This window comes from Phlebotomus argentipes, unplaced genomic scaffold (assembly GCF_947086385.1).
Source record: "Phlebotomus argentipes unplaced genomic scaffold, Phlebotomus argentipes genome assembly scaffold_18, whole genome shotgun sequence".
Lineage (NCBI taxonomy): Eukaryota > Metazoa > Arthropoda > Insecta > Diptera > Psychodidae > Phlebotomus > Phlebotomus argentipes.
Window position 1 is genome coordinate 8,422,129 of NW_026776177.1, and position 26,476 is coordinate 8,448,604.

General features: G+C 40.2%; 5 protein-coding genes across 8 annotated transcripts; 2 read left to right on the plus strand and 3 right to left on the minus strand.

The window, feature by feature from the left end:
- Window positions 1-503: 503 nt before the first annotated feature.
- On the minus strand, window positions 504-14,662 carry LOC132259455 (elongation of very long chain fatty acids protein 6). 2 transcript variants are annotated; one of them, XM_059757095.1, is made up of 4 exons: window positions 14,196-14,662; window positions 6,371-6,508; window positions 3,496-4,130; window positions 504-3,437 (listed from the first exon to the last, which is right to left on the minus strand). In XM_059757095.1, the coding sequence occupies exons 1-3, from the start codon at window positions 14,360-14,362 to the stop codon at window positions 3,542-3,544; spliced, it is 894 nt and encodes a 297-aa protein (XP_059613078.1). In that variant the 5' UTR covers window positions 14,363-14,662; the 3' UTR covers window positions 504-3,437; window positions 3,496-3,541. The 2 variants fall into 2 exon arrangements, with proteins under 2 accessions (XP_059613078.1, XP_059613077.1); XM_059757094.1 differs by having other exon boundaries at window positions 504-4,130; window positions 14,196-14,660.
- Window positions 14,663-15,594: 932 nt separating this feature from the next.
- On the plus strand, window positions 15,595-16,807 carry LOC132259457 (zinc finger protein 26-like). Of its 3 annotated transcripts, none has more exons than XM_059757096.1 (4): window positions 15,595-15,818; window positions 15,870-16,351; window positions 16,408-16,569; window positions 16,640-16,807. In XM_059757096.1, the coding sequence occupies exons 1-4, from the start codon at window positions 15,640-15,642 to the stop codon at window positions 16,642-16,644; spliced, it is 828 nt and encodes a 275-aa protein (XP_059613079.1). In that variant the 5' UTR covers window positions 15,595-15,639; the 3' UTR covers window positions 16,645-16,807. The 3 variants fall into 3 exon arrangements, with proteins under 3 accessions (XP_059613079.1, XP_059613080.1, XP_059613081.1); XM_059757097.1 differs by having other exon boundaries at window positions 15,595-15,809; XM_059757098.1 differs by having other exon boundaries at window positions 15,595-16,351.
- Window positions 16,808-16,868: 61 nt separating this feature from the next.
- LOC132260204 (phosphoglycerate kinase) lies at window positions 16,869-18,463 on the plus strand. The gene is made up of 3 exons (XM_059758182.1): window positions 16,869-17,033; window positions 17,094-18,038; window positions 18,100-18,463. The coding sequence occupies exons 1-3, from the start codon at window positions 16,972-16,974 to the stop codon at window positions 18,338-18,340; spliced, it is 1,248 nt and encodes a 415-aa protein (XP_059614165.1). The 5' UTR covers window positions 16,869-16,971; the 3' UTR covers window positions 18,341-18,463.
- A 113-nt stretch (window positions 18,464-18,576) lies between these two features.
- Window positions 18,577-21,044, minus strand: LOC132260205 (tetraspanin-6). Its single transcript, XM_059758183.1, has 4 exons — window positions 20,973-21,044; window positions 19,711-19,899; window positions 19,320-19,637; window positions 18,577-19,253 (listed from the first exon to the last, which is right to left on the minus strand). The coding sequence occupies exons 1-4, from the start codon at window positions 21,033-21,035 to the stop codon at window positions 19,104-19,106; spliced, it is 720 nt and encodes a 239-aa protein (XP_059614166.1). The 5' UTR covers window positions 21,036-21,044; the 3' UTR covers window positions 18,577-19,103.
- Window positions 21,045-22,630: 1,586 nt separating this feature from the next.
- Window positions 22,631-26,234, minus strand: LOC132260184 (uncharacterized). Its single transcript, XM_059758149.1, has 5 exons — window positions 26,074-26,234; window positions 24,064-24,179; window positions 23,790-24,002; window positions 23,421-23,671; window positions 22,631-22,822 (listed from the first exon to the last, which is right to left on the minus strand). The coding sequence occupies exons 2-5, from the start codon at window positions 24,121-24,123 to the stop codon at window positions 22,711-22,713; spliced, it is 636 nt and encodes a 211-aa protein (XP_059614132.1). The 5' UTR covers window positions 24,124-24,179; window positions 26,074-26,234; the 3' UTR covers window positions 22,631-22,710.
- Window positions 26,235-26,476: the final 242 nt, after the last annotated feature.

Here is a 26,476-nt window from a genome sequence, read left to right on the forward strand (position 1 = left end):
AGCTTTCTTGCAGATTGAGATTAAATAGTTAATAAAAGGTAGGGGGGTCGTAATTTTAGCCATGGGTTACCTTTTAATTAAACTGCTTCCTGCTGATCTCTTCCTCAAGCCTTGCAAGATAAACGCCCAGACAATTTATATGTGCTCTTGGAAACCCAATGCTGATGTGCAAAGGAGGCAAAAAGCCATAACATTGATGGATTTGCGACCTGAGCGGCCTTTCTTCCTTGAGCAATTGGCGTCAGCATGGAAAATCGATGAGGCATTTATCGTGGCATTTCATCGCCTCGGATAGCAATGATATTTCGCTGGGGAAAAAAGACAATGGGCGGCGGCGGTCAAGAGTGGCTGACCGAAAGTGAAAGGAAAGAAGTCAACACCTCTTCAAGGAGAAAACAACAAAAGGGCCCCTATTTTTAGTGACAACTTTCCGCCTTTCTCTCGATGCACATTCCTTGAATTCTGTCGCCGAACAGCTGCTGAGGAAGGAAAAATGCAGCAGGTTGTTTTTGCCTTTTTTCTTTAATTATTATCCTTACCAATTATTACAATGTCGATAAACAGAAATTTTCACTCCTCAAATGATTATACCTTTTTTTTAATTCTTTAGTTCTTTTATTTATGCTCTCACTTTTTTCATCTCATCGTCAGTCTGTGAAAACCCTTTTCCCACATTTATTTTCTTGTTGTCATTATTCTCTAAATTATTTTCACCCTTCAAGTAAAGATAGAAAAAAATTTGTGGCAAAAATTGTGTGAATGAAAAGAAATGCCAAAAAAGGGATTCTGAGAATCTCACGAAAGAATTTGTGACTCTTTTTCAGCTCTTGGTTCGTGCATCACTCATAAATCTGATTTTTTTCTCATTTTGTTATAATGCAAATATAAATCTTACGAATGTCGTTAAGCTTAAGAGGAATGCTTTAAAATTCTCCCTATTTATAGAACATGAAATTAAAACTAAATCCCGTTTATGTCCATCATTTTACTCGCTCATCTCTTTAGAATATTTACTGCCTATTTAGTTGTGTAAAATGTCTAAGCGTCTTCCTTTCTCTTCCACTCTCGCTACAATCCTTTTCTTTAAATACACTTGAAAGAAAAGATTTCATAATCATTATGTACAAATTGTAACACCGCAAATATTAATTCATTACTATTCATCAATTAACTGCAATTATTTCAGCACAAAACTCTAACTCACGTTTAGTTCTCACTACAATTTCACTCTCTGTTCCTCACTAATTTGCTCTCTCTCTCTCACTCGCTCTTCGCTCTGAGTTTAGTGAAAAAAGTACTTTTTCGCAAGCCAAAAAAATCATTAAGTCACGCAAAATGCCAAAAATATTTTGCCGCGCTGTTCTTTAAAACATTTTTTTCACTCTTCTTTCACTCATATTTCGCCATCGCGTCTCAATAAAGCGAAAGATATACATTTTTCATTTTGTTACACCAAAAACTCCAATGCAAAATAAATAGTTTATAAGTTAGGAAGCTGTCGTCTAACGCATTGACTCACGCTCTCAATGTTCCATTTCGGGCCACGCTTTCAGCTTTGGCCAGCAGTATTGCAAGAATTTGGCGGCGCGCGAAAGAGTGAATTGAACACACGCGAAGAGGAAAAAAATGACAGTGACCCAAAAAAAGTCTCTCTCGCGAAAAAGTCTCTCCAGCACTTTTCTCGCGAGTGCGTACTTAATTTTTGACTTTTAACTTGACCTTCATTAGGAGCCCAAAAGCCACAATTTGAGACAAACACTTCAGCCGCTGAAGAACAGCGCACTTTCATCATTCAGATGTCTTGACGTCAGGCGATTGTGTGACAATGCAAAATCTCAATTCCGTTCTTTGCTGTTTTTTTTCGCTTTGCCACCTTTTCTCAGCCTCCAAAGTCAATGTTGGGACTCTTTTCACTGTTTTCGTTTCCTTTTGTCTTCTCTCTACTTGATTCGCTGAAGAGCTACATCTTAATTACGTCTCTAGACCGCAAGTTTGAGCGCTGAGATCGACACTGCCCACAAGAATTACAGAGACACACAATCACTGATGATTTCAAGCTTCATTCGATAAAGGAAAAGTAATAGTTCAAGATTATAATCAGATTGGAAAGTAATAACAGACATAAAGTGGCATTTTCTTTCCGTCTCTCGTAAGCTTATTTCAGAACCATGTTGATAACGAAACATTCAGATGTTATAAAGATAACATTGAAGATTAACTTAAGGATTCCAGCGCTAGATACAAAGAATGGCAAGGATTTATTGCATGAGAAAATGTTAAACCTTTTGTAGAAGATTTGATAATTTTCTACAAGAATTTGAACCAAGCAGCTAAACATTAGTTAATAATCCGTGACTGTAATTCCTGCTTGCAGTGTAATTCCTCGGTCACTCAACAAGGTATTTTTCTATTTAACAATGAATTACGTTAGTGGCTTTTTTTGGAAAAATATTGTTGATATTCCTGGGATGTGTTTTTTTCTCATTCATGAACATCTCATTTTATTCCTTTCTTCATTTCAACTCCTATTTTTTTGTTACGAAACTTATGCAAATTTCATCTTGAGACGGAATTTTACCTCCCTAAAAACCCTCCTTTTTTCTTCTTCTTGCTATTTAGCATTTAATTCACTTCACTTGCTTTGTACTTTAATAAAATGTTTTTTTTTCTCGCTCAATTTTCTCTCTTTCTCATCAATCTCACCCATCATTTTAATTGGTATATAAAATACTTTTGACGACAATGATGTACTTCTTCTACAGCTATGTTTCGGCTTCTCCTGTGTGCCTTTTCTTTTTACCGTGTTTTGATATAGAAATGAAATATAATGCAGTGTGTTTGTGTGAAATAATAACCCATGTTCCATTATTTATTGAAATAGAACTTGTGTAACAGTATTGCTTTATGGTTTTACAGTATAAACTCAATTTTTCTAATTATACATAAATAAATTACCAGTCAAAAAACAACAACCTTTACTGTGAAGGAATTTCATGATCACCCCTTCTTCATTTTCCTCACTTCTCGAGCTTGAGGAAAAGAAGAGGCCTGTTTTCTTTTGCTTTTCCACTCATTGAATTGTGTGTGTATGTGTGTGTGACACTGATTTTGTTCGTTTGCTCATATAAACAGAAAAAATTGCAAATAATAACATCCTTAATTCTGGATGCCATTTTGCTACACCGAAAATTAAACAAACACCCAGAATATTTTGTGATTTCGCAATGCAAAAATATCTTGTTTGTTCTTTCTCTTGGCTTTTTGTGTAGTGATTCTCTCTCTTTCATCATGCGGATGTGTAACTACAGTTCAACGTCATATTCAATCATTACACTTTGAGGTATATGTACTCATTTCTTCCTTATGAATGGTGTGAAAACGAGTGTTTGGGAGGGAGTTTGCAAATTGAATCATCTCTCGAATGGGAAATACGCTGGCTGGAAAGAAAGAGATGCTGTGTGTTTAAGTAGCAATGTGTGATCATACCTCACCCACTTGAATAATTTAGCGCGCGCGCGAAAGAGGAAACTGTTCCGCTTAATTATTGAGCTTTGACTTTGGTAGCTTGCTTGCCATTGAGGAGATTGTCCAGCTCGCGCGTCGTGGACGCCGTCTTGGACGTGGGGGCGGCGATACGGCGCCCCTTGCGCGCATTCGACGACAGATACGTGACGTAGAAGAAGCGTGCGAACAGGACAAAGTAGCTAAAGTACATGGCGATGGAGAGCTTGATGTTCATCGGCGAGATGTTGCACGACCGCCCCGGCGTCTGGATGAACGAGTGCGCCCACACGTTGATGGCGCACCCGATGATCATCTGCGTGAGCTGCAGCGTCGTGATGATCATGGAGATGAACCTCGGCGGATGGAAGCGCATGGCGCGCAGCGCGTAGTACGTGTACATGAGAGAGTGAACACAGTAATTCATCACGATGAACCACCTGGCCGACGCCGTGTACTCCGTGTACGAGAACCACGAGTACATCAGCACGGTGATGTGGTGGTACCAGTGCAGGAAGATCAGCGGCTGCTTCCTCAGCACTATGAAGATTGTGTCGCCCAGCTCGGGCAGCTTCGACAGCACGAACAGCCATGTCCAGAATCCACTCACTTTGTCTTGCTCGATAAAGCTGCAAGGGGAAAAATGCTAAATTACCACAACTATTTCCTCAGGGAGATTCATATCAATCGGAAGTATAAATTCCCGCTTGTATTGAGCTCAAATTGAAGTGGGAAGACCATCAAAAATACATTAATCAACATTTATGGAAACACTCGATCTGCAATCTATAAATAAATAATAAATAATACAGCTTGATGACTTCCCAGAGCGATTAAGAAGAGAACGATTAGCAAAAATACTCTAATGTCTAATCCATGAAATTATACCCTTTTATTTCAATCCACTGAGACAGAATCCTTCTGAATGTCGCGTTTTTAAAGCATTTCATTTTAGGATAAATGACAGTTTGTGATAAATGGATTTTTCACGCTTTATTAGATATTTCCACAGATACCTTGACATTACTTAGTGACTTTAGTGATTGTAATATAATGTTTAAAGTGCTTTTTTCCACGGAGATCGAATGACATCGAATTTATTTATCGTTATAAACCAAATCCTAGTTTATTAATCAATAAAATGCACGCGTTAATATTTAATCTTATACAGAATGAGGTCTTATGACCTAAATAAGACGAAAAGCATTTAGGAGAAAAGTGTAAGTAGAACGAAGTTTACTCAATTATTAAGAGAAAAGAAATTATTTATAGATGTTAAAATGAACTGAGGACCAAATAAAACTTATCGAAAGCTTTAGTGAAATCGAACTGCACAAGTGAATTGCAAGCAATTGCAGAGCCTGTGATTCTATTACGAAAATCACATTGGAAATTGCAGAGCAGTTTAAGGTTGACTAGACATATAAATATTTGACGAATGAACCAGCAGAAAGAAGCATTTCCACACTTTTCCAGACCGTCATTAGGAAAATAGCAAAAGTACAAATGCGATAGTGCTTTTGTTTAATCAAAAACACTGTTTTATTAATGCAAATATTTCTCTTTTCTCTTTTGCAAAATGCATAGTCATAATTAGGTATGAAAGAATTGATTGATAAGTAGAAATAATTACACACTATATCACTCAATTCTCTGTCACTTGTTATAGATTTTCCCTTTGTTTAAGTTCAGATTGAAATCCCATTTTTATGCCTTAAGATGTGAATACAGTGATAAAAGATAGGTCAACCAAGGAGTTTCCGATCGCACTTTGCTATATCAATTTATTGGGGTCACGAGTTCATCTGCTTTCAAAATAGCCACTTTTCGCATATTATGTCACTACATATGAACTCTATAAACAGCAAAAACTCGTCATTTTTCCCCTCAATTAAAAGAACTGCTAATATTTTACTTCCTACGCCACAGGCAATACAGCAAAATCCATAAAATTGGCAAAATTTTCTGCAAGTGCAGTCAATTTTCCACCAATTCGCATCGAATTACGATATTACAAGCCTAATTATTACTGCACGCGATACAAATCGCATGATTTCAATGCCACAGAGAAAATTTATTATCAATGTCAATTTTTTTAGACAGCTTGACTGCTATTCGATCTGTTTATAGGCACGTGTTGCCGTAAAGAGAATTCTATTCGCAATTAAATCTGTGGTTTCACACTAAAACCATCGCGCAGTGAGTCAATGTCATGGAAAATGCCTTTTTCCGAAAAGGTAAAGACAAGTATTTGCAGCAAAACAAGATCAAGATGTACCAAAGTTGAAACGCAATCAAAACATTGCGATTATTGCATAATTTATGCTCTTTCCGGAGATTTCTATTCTTTCCTCCAAAACTTGTCTTTACCTTAAGCATGAAATTTTAAGAAAAACATTAATTAATTAGCCATATCTTGTTTCTACACAATTCAAGGGTGTGGCCTGGATTTGTACAAGTTTATCTTGCAAATACTCTCTCTAAGACCCCAGCAAAGTTTTCTCTTATTAACTCATAATCTCATGATCCCAAGAAGTGAAGTGCATTTAATCTCGACCAAAAAGCCACAATTGAATCCCACCCGCGAACTTGCGTCACTTCTTTACCACCTGATTTTCGGAGCTTTGGCGACCGGCTTTGCAAGAGCGCTTGAAATTTCATATCTTTGCTATTTTCCCGAAGGCGATAAGATAAAACAGCACGCCACACTGATGATTTAATCATAAATTGATAAGGCAATAAGTCATCAACATGATTCCGCAGGATTTTGTCATCCGCTTTTTGGCAATGCGATTGTAAATCTTGCAGGCATTAAGCCATAGTGAATGCGCTGAGAACAAGGGTGAATGTCAAGTTCAGAGATACTTACCTAGGAACGCAGACTGAGTGAAACAGGCCGTGATGTCGCAGCACGTGTAATAACTCCGGAGCCGTCCTGAAGGCTCCCATTATACTAAACATGGCCAACATTGTGTTCCAAATCACTAGCAGACCTCTCAGTTCGAATCTGTGGAGAAAGTAATGGAAACAGCGTGATTAGGGAAAAAGTTTTTATTGTTTCCAGAGTGAATCGGAGGAAAAGCGTGGAGGAAGGAAAATTTAATTATTCACACAAATTTCATACAGCAAATTAGCAAATACACTGAAAATGATTCTGCGACTCATGTGCATGATATAAGAGCAAATAAATCAAATTGAAAAATCATCGACGTTCTATGACTGAAGAGAGAGAGAGAGTCAAGAACAACAAGCGTCATAAGTTTCCATGTAAGTTGACGTATGTAGATTTTCGCAATTACCTTTATTGATCATTACTAAGTAATGCTAAAGTGAATTAATCACTATATTTATCCTAGTGACTTTGAATTTCAATACCTTCTTTTTCACTCAATTGTGAGACACATATTGAAACTATTTCCCATGCTGTCGAGAGCATAATCTTATCAACACACCTGACTTCTTTATGACCCAGACAACAGCTCTTATTCCCTCACTCGAGATCAATAGTAATAAAAAGGAAGTCATCGGGCATCTCTTGAATTTTACGTAACCTTACACACGTCCATGAGGTTATAGTGGAGAAATGCTATCAACTTCAATCACTGAATTTCTATTAATACTTAATCGCTCGATGACCTAATGATTAGACCTAAATAATTCATATTTGTGCGTCAGTGTTTTTTTTCCCCACCTCACAAGATTGTCTTTACATCAAAACTTTATGAATAAATTTATGCGCTGTTTTCTGTCTAAATATCCGGTCCGCTCAAGAAAAACGCAGTAATTACTTAACACTTTTTTTTACGAACGCAGACTTTCAGCGTATGACGAGTATATTTAGTGCCTTTTCACACTTAATTGCAATTGCAGAAAACACAACCACCCCAAGTAACCAGTGTTGCTCAATACACTGAAGATTGCCTTGACTAAGTCACACAAGTTGTACTAGTTTTCTTACGTTTCATCTGTTCTAATGATACAACAATGATTACCATTTTTACGACGACTTCACAATGATTTCCTGCTCTTGCTATTTTTCACTCTCAGTAAAGAATGCCTTCAGATGGAAAGGGTCTGCAAATTGTCTGTCTAATCAATAATCTGGTCAATGAATAATAATAAGGGGTTGCCAAAAAAAATTCTCATGTTCTTCAATAGGTGAATAAATTATTCATAGACAAATTAATAAACATTTTAATTGATTTGATAGAGAAAGTCTATCACACCGGAATTATAATTTGTTCATATTTAGAAATATATCGATTTAACCTTTTGCATAATAAATTATTTGCACAGTAAGTTTAAGAAATAACTTGTACATTGCTCAAAAAGACTTTAAAATCTTCAAAATAATGCGCAGCAGCACGACAATTTGTCACACTAATAACTCAAATATCACTCCAAAGCATGAGAAAAAAATGTCACGAGCCAACAAGTGAAGAGACAACATTGAAAAAAGCAGAAAAATGTAGGTTTTCCTGATAATTTTTTTTTGCATTTTTGCGTACATTAGTTTTACGATTTGTATACACAAACATGAAAAAGTTATATTAAACAAACCCATCTTGATTAAGTGCACCCAAAATCAAAAGACTTTTCACAATGTCACGAGACGATCTTGTGGCGAACTTGACGTGGAAAAAAAACATCGCCCAGCATTGTATGGACTATCTTGCATTTTTTCTGTCACTCTCCTCATTCATCTCACTCAGGGTCAGTGTGTGATAATGCTGATGGGATTTCTTTTTGCTCCTCTCCTCCCAAAACATCTCTCACGACCAGAATGTATTTGCTAGGCTTTGATCGGCGCGCGAAGCATTGGCCAAATAATTGAGATTGACGCTGTTTCAAATGCTCAACCTTCCCCTTTCGGACAAGAGTCATTTTTCAAACTGAAACGTCTCCCAGCACAGCTTGTGGACTTGGTGGAAAAATCTATTGACTGAAATTAATTTGCAGTGTGCCGAACAAATGCACGGCGTCCGAAGACTGGTTGGTAAACTTGACACAATTCACGTGCCTCGAACATACGATAAAGTAATTATGTATTGTACATAGGCATTGCAGCAGGTTGCATTCGATAGACAGAGATGGTAAGAAGCATTACAATTTCGCACAATAACATTGCTCAAAAGGTGCGCGCATTGCAACACAACTTCTTGCAGAAAATTATTTCTCATTATTTGCTCATCATCAGTGCAATATAAGTTGAAGAATTGACACTGTAATCCTCCCTCGCGCCCACTCTTCGGCCGCATTTCTGCAATTTCTCACTGGGAAAATGCAACGAATTCCACTTTCTGATCGCTTCTGCATGGGAATATTGCTGGGCATGTTATAAAATAGCATTATTGACAGCATAGTGGTTATTCTTGTTTTATCGAGCACTTACTTCTCTCTCTCTCTCTTATTTGTTGTTCAAAAGATCAAAGAGAAATGTCCAGAGGGTTGTTCATAAATTCTGCCGTTTGCAAACACATTGAGTAAGTCTGTGTGTAATTTATGAATCAAAATATATGCCAGCGGTGACATAATTTTCGCCTCTCTTGCATAGCCAGTGCTCGTGAACTCAAGAGAGAAATTTTTTTCCATCTTCACCGCACACAACATCTTTATCCAGGAAAATGCATGCATATTGAGATATAAAACTGAATCTGTGGTACACAAGCATTTACTCAGAAAGGCGTTGAATGTGAAACGAAAGTGAAAGCAACAGTCTCTCTTTTGCGATTCATTGAGAGTCACAACGTCTTCGGATCACATAATCAGCCGTCTCAACATCATCTGGGACGGTATTTGGGAATTATAATTTCCACTATATTGAAGAGAAAGACAAAAACACACTTAATCTGGCAAAATAAACACTTTTTTCTCCCATCCAGCTTAAGGTACAGAAAAAATGTCGCATTTCTTCTCATAAGCAGCACTCATAAGCAGAATAGCATGAAAAAATCCAGCGTGCGACATCAGGTGAGGTCATGGAAAGAATGCTGATTTCCTCGGAGAACTTTGCGGAACTGATTCGCCGAGCTAAACTCATTTTTCAAGACACTATCGAAGCGTGTTTGGCTAATTCAGTTGGCTATGCAAAGACGGAAGCCACGTAAGAGGGGAAGAAGATCGACTTTCTGACCGGACGATTACACCATCCGCCCAAATATGCCGCTCAGCAGATCGATGTTTTCATTTATTTAAATCTTTTGTGATCAAACTCTCCCTGTCGCTAAATATTTTATCGGTGAAAAAGGCAAGAATGGCGTAAAAATAGAAATCAAAACTTCAAACTCTTGTCCCACATTGACTCTGGCCACTCTTTCCCAATCACCCACACGCATCACTCTCTTATAAATAACATCGCCAGTAATTGCCTTACAAATGCACTCCAAAATAAAATCACACCGCCAATATTTTTACTCATTTCTCTCTCCCTCTCCCTCTTTTAAGGAATCCACCGAATTGCAAATAGATTGTTGTGTATTTTCCACGCCAAAAATATTTGATCAATGCTCCGCAAAAAACCAGTGTGTTTGCAAAAAACGCCCCAAGAAGGACAGACGCGAAAAGGCAAAAATAAAAATTTGATTAGTATAGAAAGTTCATATAGTTTTGCTGAAAAGAGCGACACACTTTCACGACTCTCTCACTGTATCAATTTTAATGGATTTCTGCAAATGTGTGTGCGCGCCTCGGACGAAAACATTACATTATACAATTTGCACTTTTAATTAATATATAAGGTGTATTGTGAAAAACGCGCGCCACAGAGAGAAGGAAAATTGTCATAAATCAACAGCAGCGCTAAGTGATATTTAGGACTCTCCGCGGATCTGCGCTCTGCCTCATAATTTCTTATGTTATTTAATCAATAGTGACAATAAATGACATGTAATCCATGTAATATACTTGATCAAGTATGATTTAACATAAAAAATACGCTTCAGAATTCTGCAGAGCACCACAAATCGTACAAGTCATCGCGATTCCCAAATTTCTCTTATAATTTATCATACAAATATTTATAACATGGATAATATGGTAATTTCCAGCCGTCTGAGGTCATTTTCAGTCGGAAAATGAAGGTTTTCAGACAAAGAATTAAGCTCAATTTTATTTAAATTTATTTGAATTCATCGAACTTCCTCTTAAATAAATCAAACAATCAATGAATGAACATTGTATTCAAAAGTGTGACCTGTTTTTTATCACACGACGATATGACAACCAAACATTGGTTATTTTATCGAAAACACTCACAAGACAATTAGAGATTACTAATGAATTTACAAAATAATTCAACACCAATTGCAATTATAAACTCCTTTCTTTATTCCATATGCCGAATAAATGTATATTAATCAGTTTTAGAATTTCAAAGTACTCAAGAAAGTGTCAAACTAAGGTTTTCTGCTGTTTCCAAGACCAATTATTCTTCGCAATTAGTCGACAATGGGCATTTTGTAGTGTCCTCCAGAAGAAGTACATTATGATCAAAGTGCCATTTTCCCCGCATAATTAATTGCTCAAAATCTCATGCCTTTGAGAGGCACTATTGCCTTTTTATTGTCACCACACCATATGACATTGTTGGGCAGTTTTACAGCGCTTATAAAAGTAGACAATTAACATCTTTTCCCCACTTTCCGCACAATCTTTTTTTCCTCTCCTCTCCAGACAGCAAAAAGAGCCGATAACCAAATGAAAGACTGACCACTTGTGAGCATGACACATCGCGGAAATTCTGAAGAGCACTGTTGAATCTTATTTTTTATTCCACATCGTCTGACAATGTGTGATTTTGGCGATGAGGAGAATGAAGACACAGACGTATAAGGAAAAATGGCATAAACCTCCGAAAATAAAGAGTTTTGTGAACTTAAAAATCTCACACACGAACTTATATTCTTCTTTTCTTCAAGGTGAACCAGCGGCCAAACTAAATTTTCCTCTTTAGTCGAATCTTGCCGAAATCGCCTTATGTTCTTCGGCTGTATTTGGTTTTCCAAGATAATAATGAATATTATGTGAAAAAAGAATTCTAGATTAAATAATTACTCAATATATTTACAATGCTCGTCTTCGACGTTAAACTTGGCGGGAATAAATGTGATCAGCATATTTTATTTCTGCTTAAATGATCTCACTGACGATTCTAAAGCCCACCTTCATTTCTATTTCACATTTTCCTTCCTAATTGGCTGTCGGATGTTTAGTTAAATACTTCTCAAAAGTTATTAATAATAAACCATTTTTCAAGCAATACCCATATCGCTAGGGTCACCTTTAATTCTAAGTGCCCTCTTAATTTGTTAAATGGACGCTTACTAACCACACGTGTTCTAATAACACTCTTATCACTAAGCATAATTCATTAAACTTTACTACTTTCATAAAGTTTTGAAGTAACAGACTCAGAAACTATTTTCATAACGATATCCTGAGATCTTTTTTGCATATAACTTCTAATACTCTTTCAACACTTGGCAACAATTTAGAGATCTCATGAGATAATAGCTATAATTACTGGTCTAGAAAAATGAAAAATGGAAAGTGCATTGAAAATTTTCTAAAGAGAAGCACGTGTGATTTTCAGACGGCAGCTTTATTTACCAATACAGCAAAATTGCTAATTATATAATTTCCCCCCACTTGAATTGTTTTTTTCTCCACTGCATTTACTCATATTTCTTACATCAATCTGGAATATTGCTATATCTACAACACATGGAAAATCGCAATTATCTGTGAGAATCAGCACAAGATGAGGAAAGCAATTGAAATGCAGTCAATCCCGTAGAGTTTGAATTGGGGAAAAAATTAGCAATTATTTTACATTTGCATGTGATAAGTAGCAGACAAACATCATTTAACACTCTATCATTAGTGTCGTCTCACTTTTTCCATCGCCATCTCGACATTGAGTGAAAGTGAATAGAAATTTTTGGAGACTTTTCCGCACTCGCGTCCAGCGAAAAAAAGAGGGTCAACAGAGAAGAGCTTCCAGCGGGATGACGCAATGGTGATTGGAGACACTAGAAATTGTTGCGGCTATTTTAGATGGCACATGGACTATTTATAAGAATGAATTTTTTATTGAGCACTTCCGCCACTCAGCATGTGCTACATTTTCCACGCACTGCACACTCTGTGTGTCCATGTGCTTTGATTTGCATTTTCGAGACACCCTCTGTCGAGGCGCCAAATTGCCCGTGTGGCGTGAGACTCTCGTGAAATCACCCCATTTCTCTCTGGCCCCACATGCACATACATCCCTTTCCCACGGACTTTCACCCGAGCGGCCCGCCGACACGCTAAGCCACAGGTATTGCATTGCTGCCGCCCCAAAGAAAATCGTCCTGAGGTCAGAGGCAATCGGCAATTTGGCGGGCGAAATTGCTGTTGTTAAGTGCATAAAGTCACAAGTGGAAATTCTGTAATCACGTGGACACAATGTCATATCAAATTACGATGTGATAAGCCAAACGAAACGCTGCCTCTTATGGCTCTTTCGGCATTTCGCAACAGTGCTTTGGAAGCTCCAAGGAAGTGAGCTTTTGCTCTCTATGGGAAATCGAGATCCTCAAAACGCATTCGAAAGCTACACTCTAACTTCCAAAACCCACGATTTACCCCGAAGGCTAAACTTCAATTCAGCCAAACAGCTTATGATGAACGATCGGAAGAAGGTCAAGCAACTATAATCACATTTTTCGTAGAATTATAGAAATCATTTAAGCTTCAAAATAAGAAATCATATTTGGGAATAAATAGAATATAACTTGCGACGTTGGAACAGCAACCTTGGCATACGCAAGTGTTTCACAGGAATTTGAAGACCTTTTCAAATTGATCAAGAAGGTAATAGTAATATCAGGGAAAAACGCTGCCTAAAAGCAGAATTACGTAAATTCCTGTGAAAGCTTGTGAACTGAAGAATTCATTAATCTTTTTATTCACGAAGAAATTATGGAAAGAATTTGTGATAACGTGGAAAGAATAATTCCTCATTTTTACTTCATGAACCGAAGAAATTGGTGAAAAAGATAAAATCCCATTCATACACAATTCCAGTTGGATTAAATAAGAATCACACCTTCCTGAGACCTCTGGTCAACCTATTGGAATATTTTGCACTATTTGTCCTCAAAGGAAAGTGGCAAATTGCAGTTATCTGCGAAATGAAGAATTTTCCCACCCACACCGTCTGCATGACTAATAAGATGTGTCTCTAGGCAAACGAGTCGCGAATGCGAATTGTTGTCTTGCACATGGAATTCCGTGTGGTGGAAAAACCCAAACAAATTAGCGGATATTCCACTGAATTTTCCGTCACTCGAAGTGCACTCGTGAGCCCTCAGAGGGGCTCATGTGGGGGCGCATTGGCCAACTGCAGTTTGGCTCTCCAGTGCCACGACATAACCTCACAGTCGTGCGAATATCACCCGATTTTCATCGGAAGATTCAGCCTCTCCACGTTGACTCACGGCGAGTCTTCGAGGCACAACTTTCTATTCGCTGGCCGGAGTGCAGAAATACCCGGAAAGGCGCTTCTGCCCCTGCTTCTATAAAATCTGGCGAGGAGACTGCTGTCACTGTGGCCGCGGAATGGGGTTAGGGGCGTTTTCCTCCGATTTATGAATGGGTGTAATCGGGAATGTGCAGAAGTTCCGTGTTCACACGCATTTTTCATCACTTACTTTGGTCTATTGAGCATAAACTGTTGGCCCCCGAAAATTACTAGCATGTATATTCCGGATGAGTAGAAGACCCATGTCCAATTCCTGAGCATCCAGTGGCGTGTATCCTCGTGTATGAAGTCATTTTCAAAGTCGAAAACGAAGGAGTAATTTGGTGCCAATTCCATGTTTAATTGCTGGGGTTGCGCGTGATACTCGGGAGATTTTTGCTCGCGAAGCACAATCCGTCTCGAATTGTTTTCTCTCTTGCCAATCAAGCAAAATCAGATGGAAATTATCACACTGCACACGCGGAAATGGATTGGGACTGCTTCAAAATACGGACACTCTGCGCCCAAAATGTTTTATACTCTCTCCTAATGAAACACTGTACATAAAAAATTTGACCGGCTGCAAGTGGAACACAACCAGCCACCTTTGCAAACTAAATCGAACTGGCGAAGTGGCGTGTCGTTAGCGCACACGCACTCGAGCGGTGGGGCGGTGACGTTCCATGTCAAGTCCGCCGACACTGCTAGAACACTTGGGAAACTGCGGTAATAGTGGCGTTTGAAAAGTAACGATGTGCACTTGAAAATCTCAAGGTAACTAATTAATTTTTCACATTTCTCGTGGTTTTCTTCCAATTATAATTCAGATTCAATATTGTTTGTTGTTCTTTTTATGGTTTCGCATTTCGCACTTTCAAAAAAGTTCTCTATTTCTAAAAAGTGCACTTTCAAAAAAGTTCAAAAAAGTGCACTGGTGAAAAGTGGATGAGAAGACGCTAAAACGGGGAAAAATTCGCGAATTTTTCCCGTTTGCCACTGTTTTCAAGCTTATTTTGGTGAAAAGTGGATGAGAAGACGCTAAAACGGGGAAAAATTCGCGAGTTTTTTCCCTTTGCCGCTATTTTCACGTTTATTTGCTTGAAAATAAGCTTGACAGAGTGTTTCGGGTGGTGGGATAGGGTGGGGGGCCGAGGCCTTCGACAACGCAAGACACTCTGAATTTGATTTTTGAAAATTAGTTAATATATACGGAAGGGGTGGGGGGGAGGGGTTGGTTTTGGAAGGGGTGGTGGGGGTTGGGGTAAGGTATGTAGTGAAGGTATGAAGCGGGAGGCGGGGCCTTCGGCCCCGCTAAAAATACAATTTTTTCTGTTTTCGGTTACAAACTTTACCGATTTTTAGCGGAAGAACCGTTAGAGTCCGACTCGATTTTATAACAAGAAAATGTTTGTGAGGTCATCAGCTTTCAAGCAAAAAAAGTGCGTTTTGAGAGTGTTCGGTAAAATGAAGTTGTGCCATTTCATTTTATTACGTATAAATCTTGGACTTTTTATAATTAGTACAAATTTGTCTCAAGAATTCATACGACAAGTCCCAAGATTGTTCTGTTAGAAGTCTGCTAGACAAGACACAGTTCGATCGGGATTTTGACGTCCACTGTATTTTGGTATTTTATGTGTGCGAAAATTTGCAGAGAATTTCATAAAAGCGTGGAATTACGCCAAAGCAAACACTTTTGTATCCATTTTGCAACCATGGAAGACATCGACGATCAGTTATTTCATTACGCCTTAGAGAGACGAGATCGAGGACAAAATGCTGCCTCAAGCTCAAGAGCTATAGAGTTATTACAGTAATGTAATATTAACTATGATTGGACATTTCTCACAGTTTCTTGTTCCAGGGATAATACGGAGGCATCCGAGGAGGCAGTGGAATTTATGGTTGACGGAGTCATGCTGATCAATAGAGGAAAAGTAACTCATAAATTCCGTTGTCACTTGTGCACAGACTCCAGGGACTTCCCACACTGGAAGGCGCTGCGAAAGCATTTGCATGAACACGTGGAAGGGAAGTCCTTGTCCTGCACTCTCTGCCCGGAGACGTTCACAGACTCAGAGTCCATGGTCCAGCACATCTTGAGCCACAAGCCCGCGGCCAACCACGAGTGCCGCGTGTGTGGAAAGGTGTTTAAAAACAGCACAATTCTCACATGCCACCTGGTCGAAGGCGATCCCATCATCCGGCATGACATCTCCGCGTCCGATTCCAGTCAGTTCAAGAAGTGCCTCGAGTGCGATAGATTCTTCATCGACGATCGATATTTCAACTTGCACATGGCCAAATATCATACAGCGACACACAATGCAAGCAACGCAATCAATAGTAAAATCATGATTTTGCTCTGTCCTGTGCAAGTTTTCATAGAATTCCATTTTCAGCCAGGAAACGCCGTCAACGGGAGACGAGCACAAGCGCTAAAATGAGTCTCCGGAAGCGTAGATACGAAGCTGAGGAAGATGATGAGCATAAATGTGAAATTTGCGATGGGAATTTCGATTCAGAGGAGCTGCTTCTTCGTCACATCAAAGCATCGCATTTACGTAAGTAATTCGCTTGTTTTCTATCAGCAAATTCTGCATGCAGTACTAACAAGTATTTCCTACCTTCCAGGATAAATTGACTGGCTTTTTCTGGCTTCATTGGCGCTATTTAACGTGGTTAAACTGAAGGTTAGGATAATGAAATAAAACATGAAGTTTTGGAAGTCTTTTTCTCAGTAAAATACATTAATTGAATTGGAAATCAATTGTTGAGCATTGAAAACATTTAAAGTTTCCGCAGCGAAGATTAAAGCAAAAAACTTCATATGCATCACAATGTTTTGCACAGAACTGTGACTTCATCGACCTTGCGCTGACATTCAAGCGTCAAACATTCTGTTCGGTTTGTCCTGCAAATCCGCGAGTTTCTGCACAATTCTGCGATTCTTGACCAGGAAAACCATGGCGCTGAACAAGTTGAGCATCGAGAAGGTGGATTTGGCCGGAAAGCGAGTCCTCATGAGGTGAGTTCGGCGTTTAGCAGAGCGTGGAAGTGGATTTGCTGAGAGAGTGTTGCTTTCCAGAGTGGACTTCAATGTTCCCATGAAGGATGGCAAGGTGACCAGCAATCAGCGCATCGTGGCGGCGCTGGACAGTGTGAAGTACGCCCTGGACAAGGGCGCAAAGTCGGTGGTGCTGATGTCTCATCTGGGGCGCCCGGATGGCACGAAGAATGCGAAGTACACGATGGCACCGGTGGCGGATGAGCTCAAGAGTCTGCTGAAGAAGGACGTGAAGTTCATCGGCGACTGTGTGGGCGCTGAAGTGGAGGCAGCCTGCCAAGATCCTGCTCCGGGTAGCATAATCCTGCTGGAGAATCTGCGCTATTACGTCGAGGAGGAGGGAAAGGGCGTCGATGCGTCTGGCGCGAAGGTGAAGGCGGATCCTGAGAAGGTGAAGGGCTTCCGGGAGAGTCTGCGGAAGTTGGGCGATGTGTACATCAATGACGCCTTCGGCACTGCTCATCGGGCACATAGTTCGATGCTTGGAGAGGGTTTCCCAGAGCGCGCAGCCGGATTGCTGCTGACCAAAGAGCTGAAGTACTTCTCTCAGGCGCTGGATAATCCGCCGAAACCCTTCCTGGCCATCCTGGGCGGTGCCAAGGTGGCCGATAAGATTCAACTGATCGAGAACTTGCTGGACAAAGTGAGTGAGATGATCATCGGCGGCGGAATGGCTTTCACGTTCCTCAAAGTCCTGAACGGGATGAAGATCGGCGCGTCACTGTATGACGAAGAGGGCGCCAAGATTGTTCAGAATCTCGTGGACAAGGCCAAGAAGAACAATGTGCAGCTCCACTTGCCTGTTGACTTTATCACCGGCGACAAGTTCGCTGAGAACGCGGCTGTTGGCGAAGCTTCAGTTGAGGCGGGCATTCCGGATGGCTGGATGGGACTCGATGTGGGCCCCAAATCCTGCGAAGTCTTCGCTGCTCCCATTTCCCGTGCCAAGCTTATCGTCTGGAATGGGTAAGAAAATCCCGAAAATCCTCTAAATTCCCACTCTAACGCTGTGTTTTCATCCTTCTAGACCACCTGGCGTGTTCGAGTTCCCCAACTTCGCCAAGGGAACTAAGTCCTTTATGGATGGCGTGGTGAATGCCACCAAGGCGGGCTGCGTGAGTATCATTGGAGGCGGCGACACGGCTTCCTGCTGCGCCAAGTGGGGCACAGAGAGCGCAGTTTCGCACGTTTCCACTGGCGGAGGCGCTTCTCTGGAGCTCCTCGAGGGCAAGACTTTGCCTGGAGTTGCCGCCTTGAGCAATGCTTAAGACGCTGAAGCCAGGACAATATCAGGATTAGCAGGGGAAGGCGAAGAGTCCTCCGATTCGTGATTTTCTTTGGAGAAATAAAACGTTTCGTTTGAATTTACTCGACATTAAATAGTTTCACTGGATACATGTAACAGGTTTCACAGGTACACTCAGAGAAATGAATCGCAGAAAGCAGTGAATTTTGAACGGAATCGTTTTTATTTACAGAACGTACAGAACATAAAATCTACAAATGAATTGACAAGACTAAAGGCATCTATTTTATTGTTTTCCTTTCAGAATGACTCTCTTACAAATATATCTTTACATTATCAAATGCAAACTGAGGTAGAAGGTTTGAAGATTTCTTATGTGGAAAATCAAATCTGTTTTTAGCCAATCTACTAGTAAAATATCCATTAAATCCATCAATTTTCAACACAACAACTGGCCCAATAAGACTTTCCCTACAAATCCTGCTATCTTTAACTAACAAGTCAACTAACTTGTAAAATGCTTTACATTTTTCTTTACCCCACAAAACACTACGCGACCATTAATAAAATTCAACGTTATCCAAAAACGTTTCCCTTTTAGGAATGACTTTATCTTGCAAGAAGCTCTGGGTGAATGTTGGAAAAGATTCTACAGCTACGAAGAAAAATTGTGTGTTCGATGGGAAGTATACAAAGAGAAAAAAGGATTTCCTTGCGGACTTTTCTTCTTCTACAATGGAAATTAATATGTGGAAGTTTTGATAATCATGATTTCTGTGGTCTGCTTATTTGGCGCTCTCATTGCGAATGGCGCTGGCGAGGAGGCAAGCGAGAATAATGCCCAGAATCTGGATGAAAGCAATACCAATTCCAACGCCAATCAGCACTGAAGCATTGGAGTCCACGCGCATCTTGAGCTTCTCTGCGCAGCCGTCCTGCAAGGAAGAAGAACCTTCAGTGGTGCTGGCAGTCCAAAGAACGGAAAGGAAAATTAGGCTCACCTGGTAGTATTTGTCCTTGTGCAGAGGCAGGGCGTTTCTGCAGTCCTTGGTCTGCGGATCGATGTACTCAGGGCGGCAGCAACTGGGCCTCAAGTAGCGATCGCGGCTGAGATCCACCCAATCCGCGGGTCCATCGAGGCCGCAGCACTGCAGCTTCTTCTGGGCATTGTCCCAGGCCTTGAGATCCTCCGTGTTGGAGTTTTTGATGGACTTCTGCAGCTGATTTCTCAGGGCATTCTCCAGGTCAGCCTTGAAGGCGATGGCGGCAATTCCCACGGCGAGCTCAACGATGAAAATGATAGCGAGGCACACGGCAAACTGGAATGATTGATATTTCGGTGTCAATTTGAGGTCCGTGATAAGGGATCTTGATGGCCAAGACATCACTCACCAGCGTGAGAAGGGGCGGAGACTCCCGAATGGCGCCGTAGCAACCCAGCGAAGCCACCAGGAACACCAGCGCGCCGACGACAATCAGGACGATTGGCGGCGCCACAACGCGGCCCTCGATAAAGTGGCTGAACTCGCCGACGTCGGCTAGAACCAGCGCCCCGGCAATCAGGACGCCAAGCCCAGAAATCTGCAAGGAAGACGAGGTGAGCGAATGGAATTCCTGCCATCGAGCACTATCGCTGGAATATCACACGTTTGCTCCATTAAGTGTCCCTCCTTAATTAAGCAAATTAACCCCACCCAAAAGCTCTAGAGTTCCTCTGCCTTTTCCAGGTCACAACTGATATATACCCACAAATGGCCGTATAAATATACTGTGAAGCTTGTAAATTACAATTTATGGTGAAATTACAATTAAAGGAAAATCTTGAAATATTTAAGGATATGACTAACATTAAACCATGGCTGAAATCAATCGATAGACCCCAAGTTTTAGTAAACAGTCTGTTTACCCAATTCAATGCTTCTCTATTTGTGAATGGGTCACAGTGAATTATGGATTACAAACCTCATTATCGTAATGAAAGGGGAAACATTGGAGGTTGAATTCACATTGTCAGAGAGCTTGATGACTTCGCACCTTAACTTACAGATTTGTGCAAGTAAGGAAGCTTTTGTGTCCTTTCAAAATTCGGCCCACATTTGGCCGTGACTAATGGCGCTTAGGCTTTAGGAGCTTTACTGCTGGAAAGCACTTGCGTGCCACAGCTAATTCCTAATGTAAACTTGATGAAATATAAATCACGAATTTCTGGTGTCATGTGTTTATTTTGCAGTTATTAATAAAAATCCAGGTGATTCGAGATTCAACCAATATTTTTATGTCGTGTTGAAATTAATAAACTATGTAACCTTTAAGAACTTAATGCATGGAATGACGCATTTGACTTGAATAAATATTTTTTACATATGAATGAAGAAAATCTAAATCAAAATGCAGTTGAGAATTGAATGATGTGAAAAATATATATTTCGCACTTTTACTGAAAAACTCTTACAGAAGTCAACTTTTAAGGCACTAAATTGATAAAAACCACAAAATTCAATAAATTTTCCCACCTTGAATATAATCACGAATTTATTAAATATCGAAGAACATTTAAATATCATCTTTTGCTCTCCTCTCAATTAATTCACAGATAAACTCATGCATGATTTTTTGAATAGTGCAAATAGAATTGATTAACTTGAGATACTCACAGCAAAAATGAAATTGAAAATAAACAAAATTGTCTTAATGAAATTCATCCCGCAGGACCTCATTTTCACGGATTTTCACTGGTTTTTAGGCACTACAATTTTTGAGAAACACTTGAAATTTTGACCAGGCGCGAATTGTCCTTCTCTGCTCTGCAGGAATGTTGCGAGTGCGAGAAGAGCGTCCGGAGCGTGAGCGCTTGACCACACTTGAGCGGGAACTGCCTTGAGTTGGCGTGGCAAGGTACTCTTAAAAGTGAGTGAAAAGGGACAAAGAAGGGAGGTTCGTAATAAAGGAATTCCATTTCACTCTGGGGTAGTTTTTATTCGTCATCCGCCAGGACTGAATTGGATTCCGAAGCGAGCGATTTAAAGTCAGATTATGGTTTTCGAGAGGAATTTGCATGGATTTCTCTAGGGATTCATCTCTGGCGCGTCACTATTTGGGCAGTGTTGTCGTGGAAACTGGCCAGGAAAACAGAGCTTCGCTCCAATTAGACCCTGCTGTTGTGGCTGGCTATAGCTAATTATCATGTTCTACTAAATGCACGATACGACCACTACACAAATACACACTCTTGGAAAATATAGATTTTTCCCTGAATTTTCCACACGAGCCCGCGCGTCCAGTCTTTAATGGTTAGGTGAGTGACCGTTTACTCTTGGTGGGATTCCCGCCTTCCTTGCTCCCTCCCAGGGTCGCTCAGCTCGCGAAATTACCCACTTTTAATCTGGGTTTATGTGCAGCCCTAATGAATATGCCTTTCTGACACAGAATTCCTGTTCTTTCTTCCCCGTGATCTTATAAGGTTAATATTTATGCTGGAGTTCAGTAGAAACGCACCGAAAATCAATTGATGACCGTTTGGGGGCAATATCCAAATTAACCCCTTTCTCACTCCTCCGCCACAGAGAATAAACATTAACAGCCACTCGAGCTCCATAAACTCGATAAATAACTTTATGTCGTGGCATTTTTCCTGCATGGACGCATGAAAAGTTGAGGATCTCTTGAACTGCCGACCTCAAAGAATGAACTTTTGTGTGGAGAATTATTCACTGAATAATTCAACAGTGAGGCAGAATTTAGCAAAATTAAACGGAATTACATGACACTTTTCTCCTCTAAAAGATGGATAACAAATGGACTTTGAGAGTGTTTGAAATTATCGAATTTCCACTCTAGCACGAATTACTTCGCATTACCGCAGGTCATAAATCGTTCTCTGTGCGCACTGTAGTAATATGCAGAATTTATCAGTTAGATTTGAGTGAGATCATAGACGGTTTTTCCACTTAGCTGTGTTCGAAACGCCTTGGCGACCCTCAAAACATTTGGGCACGAGAGCCCTTGATTGATTTCAAGCCAGCCCTTCGCTGGACGTCGGGTCATTTGTCTTCAATTTCCACCCACCAACCCTGCTATTTTGGTGTCCACTTCTCAGAATTATGCCCAAGTCGGTGGTTTACTTTTTCATGCTGTTCTGATTTATTCGGGTGTCTCGGAAAGGAATTATTTCACACTCTTCGTGGGGTGAGAAACACCAAATCCGATAGCGATCTTGAGCGAAAGAATATACTTCTTTGTTGTCGCGGCGACTTTTGTGCCTCTATTGAGCTTTTCGTTCCTGACCGAGAAAGAAACAGGAGCAATTTTAATCAATAATTTATTAAATACTGTTGCTCACACAGGAGATTTGCCCCACACAAAACCGCTATTAAGAGATTTTCCCTCGATGAGTTACTTGCGCGCAGAGTTGAACACTGAAAAGATCAACGTCGCAAAGAGGAGGACAAATGATAATGAATTCAGAACACTTCCATTGCATGGCCAAAAATCTTCCTCATGTGATCTGTTTTGAGAGAGAAAAGAATTCACAGATAGAGAAGAGCCAGCAGAAGAGAGAAAGATTTCAATGAGGTAAAAAAATGTGCAGAAAAGCCACAAAACAATCACAAGATATTAGCAAATATTGAAATTACATCTTGAACACATGACCTTTCCAATCGTGTCTCAAGGTAAGCGGTTTACAATATTCACGCAAAACACAAAATAAAACAACTTTATGACTATGAAAAATAAAGCCAGAAAGACATAAAAGCTCATCTTAATTGGAATAATAAACAGAAATACGAGGAAATTTGCACAAGAAATTATTTTGTTCATGTTCTCTGAGCAAATCTTTGACCGGACAATTGCTTTTAGCGCATTTTACAGAAGGATTTATTGACAAAGGATTCTCGACAAGCACATCAATTGTGTTCAGAGGACACCGCAGGTGTCCAAGAGTGTCCATGTCTTTGCGTTCAATTAATGTGTCTGGCGTGCTGAGCAGTATATAAAAGGTATTTAGTGTAAACGTTTCTTCATTGCAGCAAATGAGGTTTGGACAAGGGAGGGAAGTGGATTTGCCGTGACATTGAGGTGAACAGCACACAAGGAATAATTACGCCACTCCGATGGTCCCGCACGCGAGTCTGCCACCCGCATTGCCAGTCTTCCGGGAGTCCGCGTTGCCTCCGCGTCCGAGATCATCCTCAGCTTCGTGCACCACCACTGCTCGCCCAATTACGCTGTTGGCGCCGTTCAGGCTGATCACGCTGTCACTGAAGGAAGTGTACACGCGTCCCGAGTTATCGGCATGAACGTTGCCCAGATCGCCGCGGTGGCGGATCTCATCATTGGGGGCGCCGTGGTGCAGCTGCAAGTATGAATGAATTAGACAAATAAGACGCGAATTTAACGCTTATCACTCAATAATTCTCTTGCAATTAATATTAGAGATTAAATTGATTTGATTTTACAGTAGGTATTCTCACCCTGTCGGGGTTGAAGTGGCTTCCAGTGGAGCCGCATCCGCCCGAGAGATCGCCCCTCTCGTGGATGTGGAATCCGTGCGGTCCTGGCGGCAGTCCCTCGATGTTGATCTCCACGAAGGTGGGCTCAGTGCAGGAAGGCTGAGAGAATGTGACGTTGCCTCTGACTGTGTCCGACTGGCTGAGCACGGCAATCGCCTTCAGTGGTTTGTTGTCCTGAAAAGAGGCCAAAGAGCATGAACGGCTGCCCTTCGCTGATGGCACGCGTCACATTTACCGCGGCAGCCGCAAAGGCGCCAAGAAGAAGGAGCGTTCCGGCAACGTGGAGACACTTCATCTCGGCAATTGAGAGATTTGCTCTGATCTCTGGGGAGTGAGTGGATTACAACACAACTGAAATTAGAGTGATATACATATGGTGAGAGACGTGCATAAATATTCATTTGCGGAGTGACGACAAAGTGGGTCAGGGAGTTTAAAGCCTGTCATCCACCTTCGTGATTGTCGTCAAGAGTAAATGGACAGAGAGAGCATAATTTGTCTTCAGAGATCGACTATCTCTATCCACCAGCGCAAGAACAGCGCGTCGAATGATTAATAGACGGAACACACTCAATTGACTTGACCTTTGACTCGTTCTCACTCGTCTCGGAGACTCACTGAGAAATCCCCGTAGATCTCGCTCTCTCTCAACTTCAGCCCAGGCTCAATTAATGGCATAATTATGCCAAAATCACACATGGAAACTCATTTTCTCGTGCGGATACATTTTCTTGTGTCGCAAAGACTCTCTGGCGAGTTGAATGAACCGAAACTCGAATGAGTAAGACAAACACCTTTTACTTTTATTTCACCCTCGAGCATGCATAATTTATTCAATGATAAATTCATTCATTAGCTTCACTCAATAACACCTAAACAATTCTTCGTGATAAAGGTGAGAAAGTGCCGTGTTTATCACTTCCATTATCGCCTTTACGCGATTCTGGAAGATACAAATGTGAAATAGTATTGTTGCTTTATCTCAAGATGAAAGATTAGCAAAATATCTCAATTGATTGTTGAATATTATCTAATATGAAGCAAGAAACACGTAGAGATATTTCCCTACTCAGTCTTCAATTAATTTCCTCTTTACGTGGTCACTTTAGCAGTTCCTGATAGTGATTTTCATGTGCTTTCTTCAATTCACAAAATGGAAGACAAATATGCAGAAGATAATAAGGTAAATAGTGTCTTGAAATTTTGCCATCTTAAATTATGGTCTTTTTCCAAATTACTGGAAGTCCTTGACATCCACGCAAAAGCAATGATTGAAATTAAATTTCTCCTTTTCAATCATTTAGTTGGTGGCCAAGAAAATATGCAGCTTCTCAGGTTGTTTTTCTTTCACTTCTTCGCAAGGTTATGCAATGTGTTAAAGATTATTTTTATGACCATCGATAAGGAATCATTTTGAAGTATATTATTAATTAGTGCAAAAAATATACAATTCGCTCTATTCTATATTCCCAAGTAGATCGATCGAAATGATCTTGATTTTGACCTCCAGAAACATATTTTTTCACCTTGTTCGGTAATTTCCTACGCACCTTGTTTAGAACAAGATTTGTTAAGAATGAATATTACACAGAATATTTTCTTCTTATTGGATACTAATTGCTTGTCACAATATTGTGACTATAAATAACTTGCAACTGAATGTTTTATCATTTCAAACACATGACTGTTTAGTGTGGTTTTTTGATTTTTTGAGCGCTTTCAAAAAAACCATCAACGGAAAATTACCCAATCCACTGAAATGTTGGATTCCTGGCATGAATTTACTCCACCTCTGCTTAAGTATTTGTACAGTGGTGCCACTCAATTAACGACATAATCATTCATTTTTCTCTATTCTATGTTTCTCTTTGCTCATTACTATTATCTGTCGTTTTTCATGTATACAGAATTATGGCTGGAGGAAATGTAATTGCTTTCTAATTAAGCTCGTGGAACCGTGGAATGTATTCCCTCACTGCGCAGCTTTCGTGACAAAGAGATGCTTCATTATCTTATCTACGAAAGCCCGGCATTTGCATTTTGGCGAGGAATGTAATTTGAAATGGGAATTTATTTGTTAATGACCCAATAAGAGAAAATGGGTTAATAGAATTCTCCCTTAATTCTCTCTCGTCTCCGCTATCTTATCACTGCGATGCACTGAAGGCAGAAGATACTTTTCACCTTTTCCCTCTTTTTCTTACCCATTTGCAAACAAACCGAAAGTGAAACTCACAAAACTTACCGTGTTTTTTTGGGGGAAACGCCTTCTTCCAGTTCTTGCTTTCAACAGTGAAAAAGTGTCTCTTCACTAGCACAGAAAATCAAGTTATTCGACTGACGACTCAGTGTGATCTGACCAGCGTAAAATTGGCTCCGACACTAGATTCCTCACTTTTCTGCCCTCGCACACACTCTAACCGTCAATCTCTGTAGAATATTTGTGTACTTGCAGTATAATTTGATTACATAAATGACTCAAACATTCACACGAGAGACACGTTTTTTCTCCCTCCAGCAACACTATGCCCAAGAGACACGAGCTGTCCAGGACAGGATGCACTGAGCTCTTCCTGACCATCAGCTTTTGATAGTTAAGAACAATTTTTCCTTAAACATTCCGGTCTTTATTATAGAAATAGATTTTT

Coding starts and splice junctions, on each gene's coding strand:
- LOC132259455 (XM_059757095.1), bottom strand. CDS start 14,362: ATGGAATTGGCACCAAATTACTCCTTCGTTTTCGACTTTGAAAATGAC. Junction 6,509..14,195: donor TTTATGCTCAATAGACCAAA/GTAAGTGATGAA, acceptor CTTTCTCCACAG/ATTCGAACTGAGAGGTCTGC. Junction 4,131..6,370: donor CACTCAGTCTGCGTTCCTAG/GTAAGTATCTCT, acceptor TTCCCCTTGCAG/CTTTATCGAGCAAGACAAAG.
- LOC132259457 (XM_059757096.1), top strand. CDS start 15,640: ATGTGTGCGAAAATTTGCAGAGAATTTCATAAAAGCGTGGAATTACGC. Junction 15,819..15,869: donor AGAGCTATAGAGTTATTACA/GTAATGTAATAT, acceptor TTCTTGTTCCAG/GGATAATACGGAGGCATCCG. Junction 16,352..16,407: donor TGCAAGCAACGCAATCAATA/GTAAAATCATGA, acceptor TTCCATTTTCAG/CCAGGAAACGCCGTCAACGG.
- LOC132260184 (XM_059758149.1), bottom strand. CDS start 24,123: ATGAAGTGTCTCCACGTTGCCGGAACGCTCCTTCTTCTTGGCGCCTTT. Junction 24,003..24,063: donor GCGCCTTTGCGGCTGCCGCG/GTAAATGTGACG, acceptor GCCTCTTTTCAG/GACAACAAACCACTGAAGGC. Junction 23,672..23,789: donor GCCACTTCAACCCCGACAGG/GTGAGAATACCT, acceptor TCATACTTGCAG/CTGCACCACGGCGCCCCCAA.
- LOC132260205 (XM_059758183.1), bottom strand. CDS start 21,035: ATGAGGTCCTGCGGGATGAATTTCATTAAGACAATTTTGTTTATTTTC. Junction 19,638..19,710: donor CTCCGCCCCTTCTCACGCTG/GTGAGTGATGTC, acceptor CAATCATTCCAG/TTTGCCGTGTGCCTCGCTAT. Junction 19,254..19,319: donor ACAAGGACAAATACTACCAG/GTGAGCCTAATT, acceptor TCTTCCTTGCAG/GACGGCTGCGCAGAGAAGCT.
- LOC132260204 (XM_059758182.1), top strand. CDS start 16,972: ATGGCGCTGAACAAGTTGAGCATCGAGAAGGTGGATTTGGCCGGAAAG. Junction 17,034..17,093: donor GGAAAGCGAGTCCTCATGAG/GTGAGTTCGGCG, acceptor GTTGCTTTCCAG/AGTGGACTTCAATGTTCCCA. Junction 18,039..18,099: donor AAGCTTATCGTCTGGAATGG/GTAAGAAAATCC, acceptor TCATCCTTCTAG/ACCACCTGGCGTGTTCGAGT.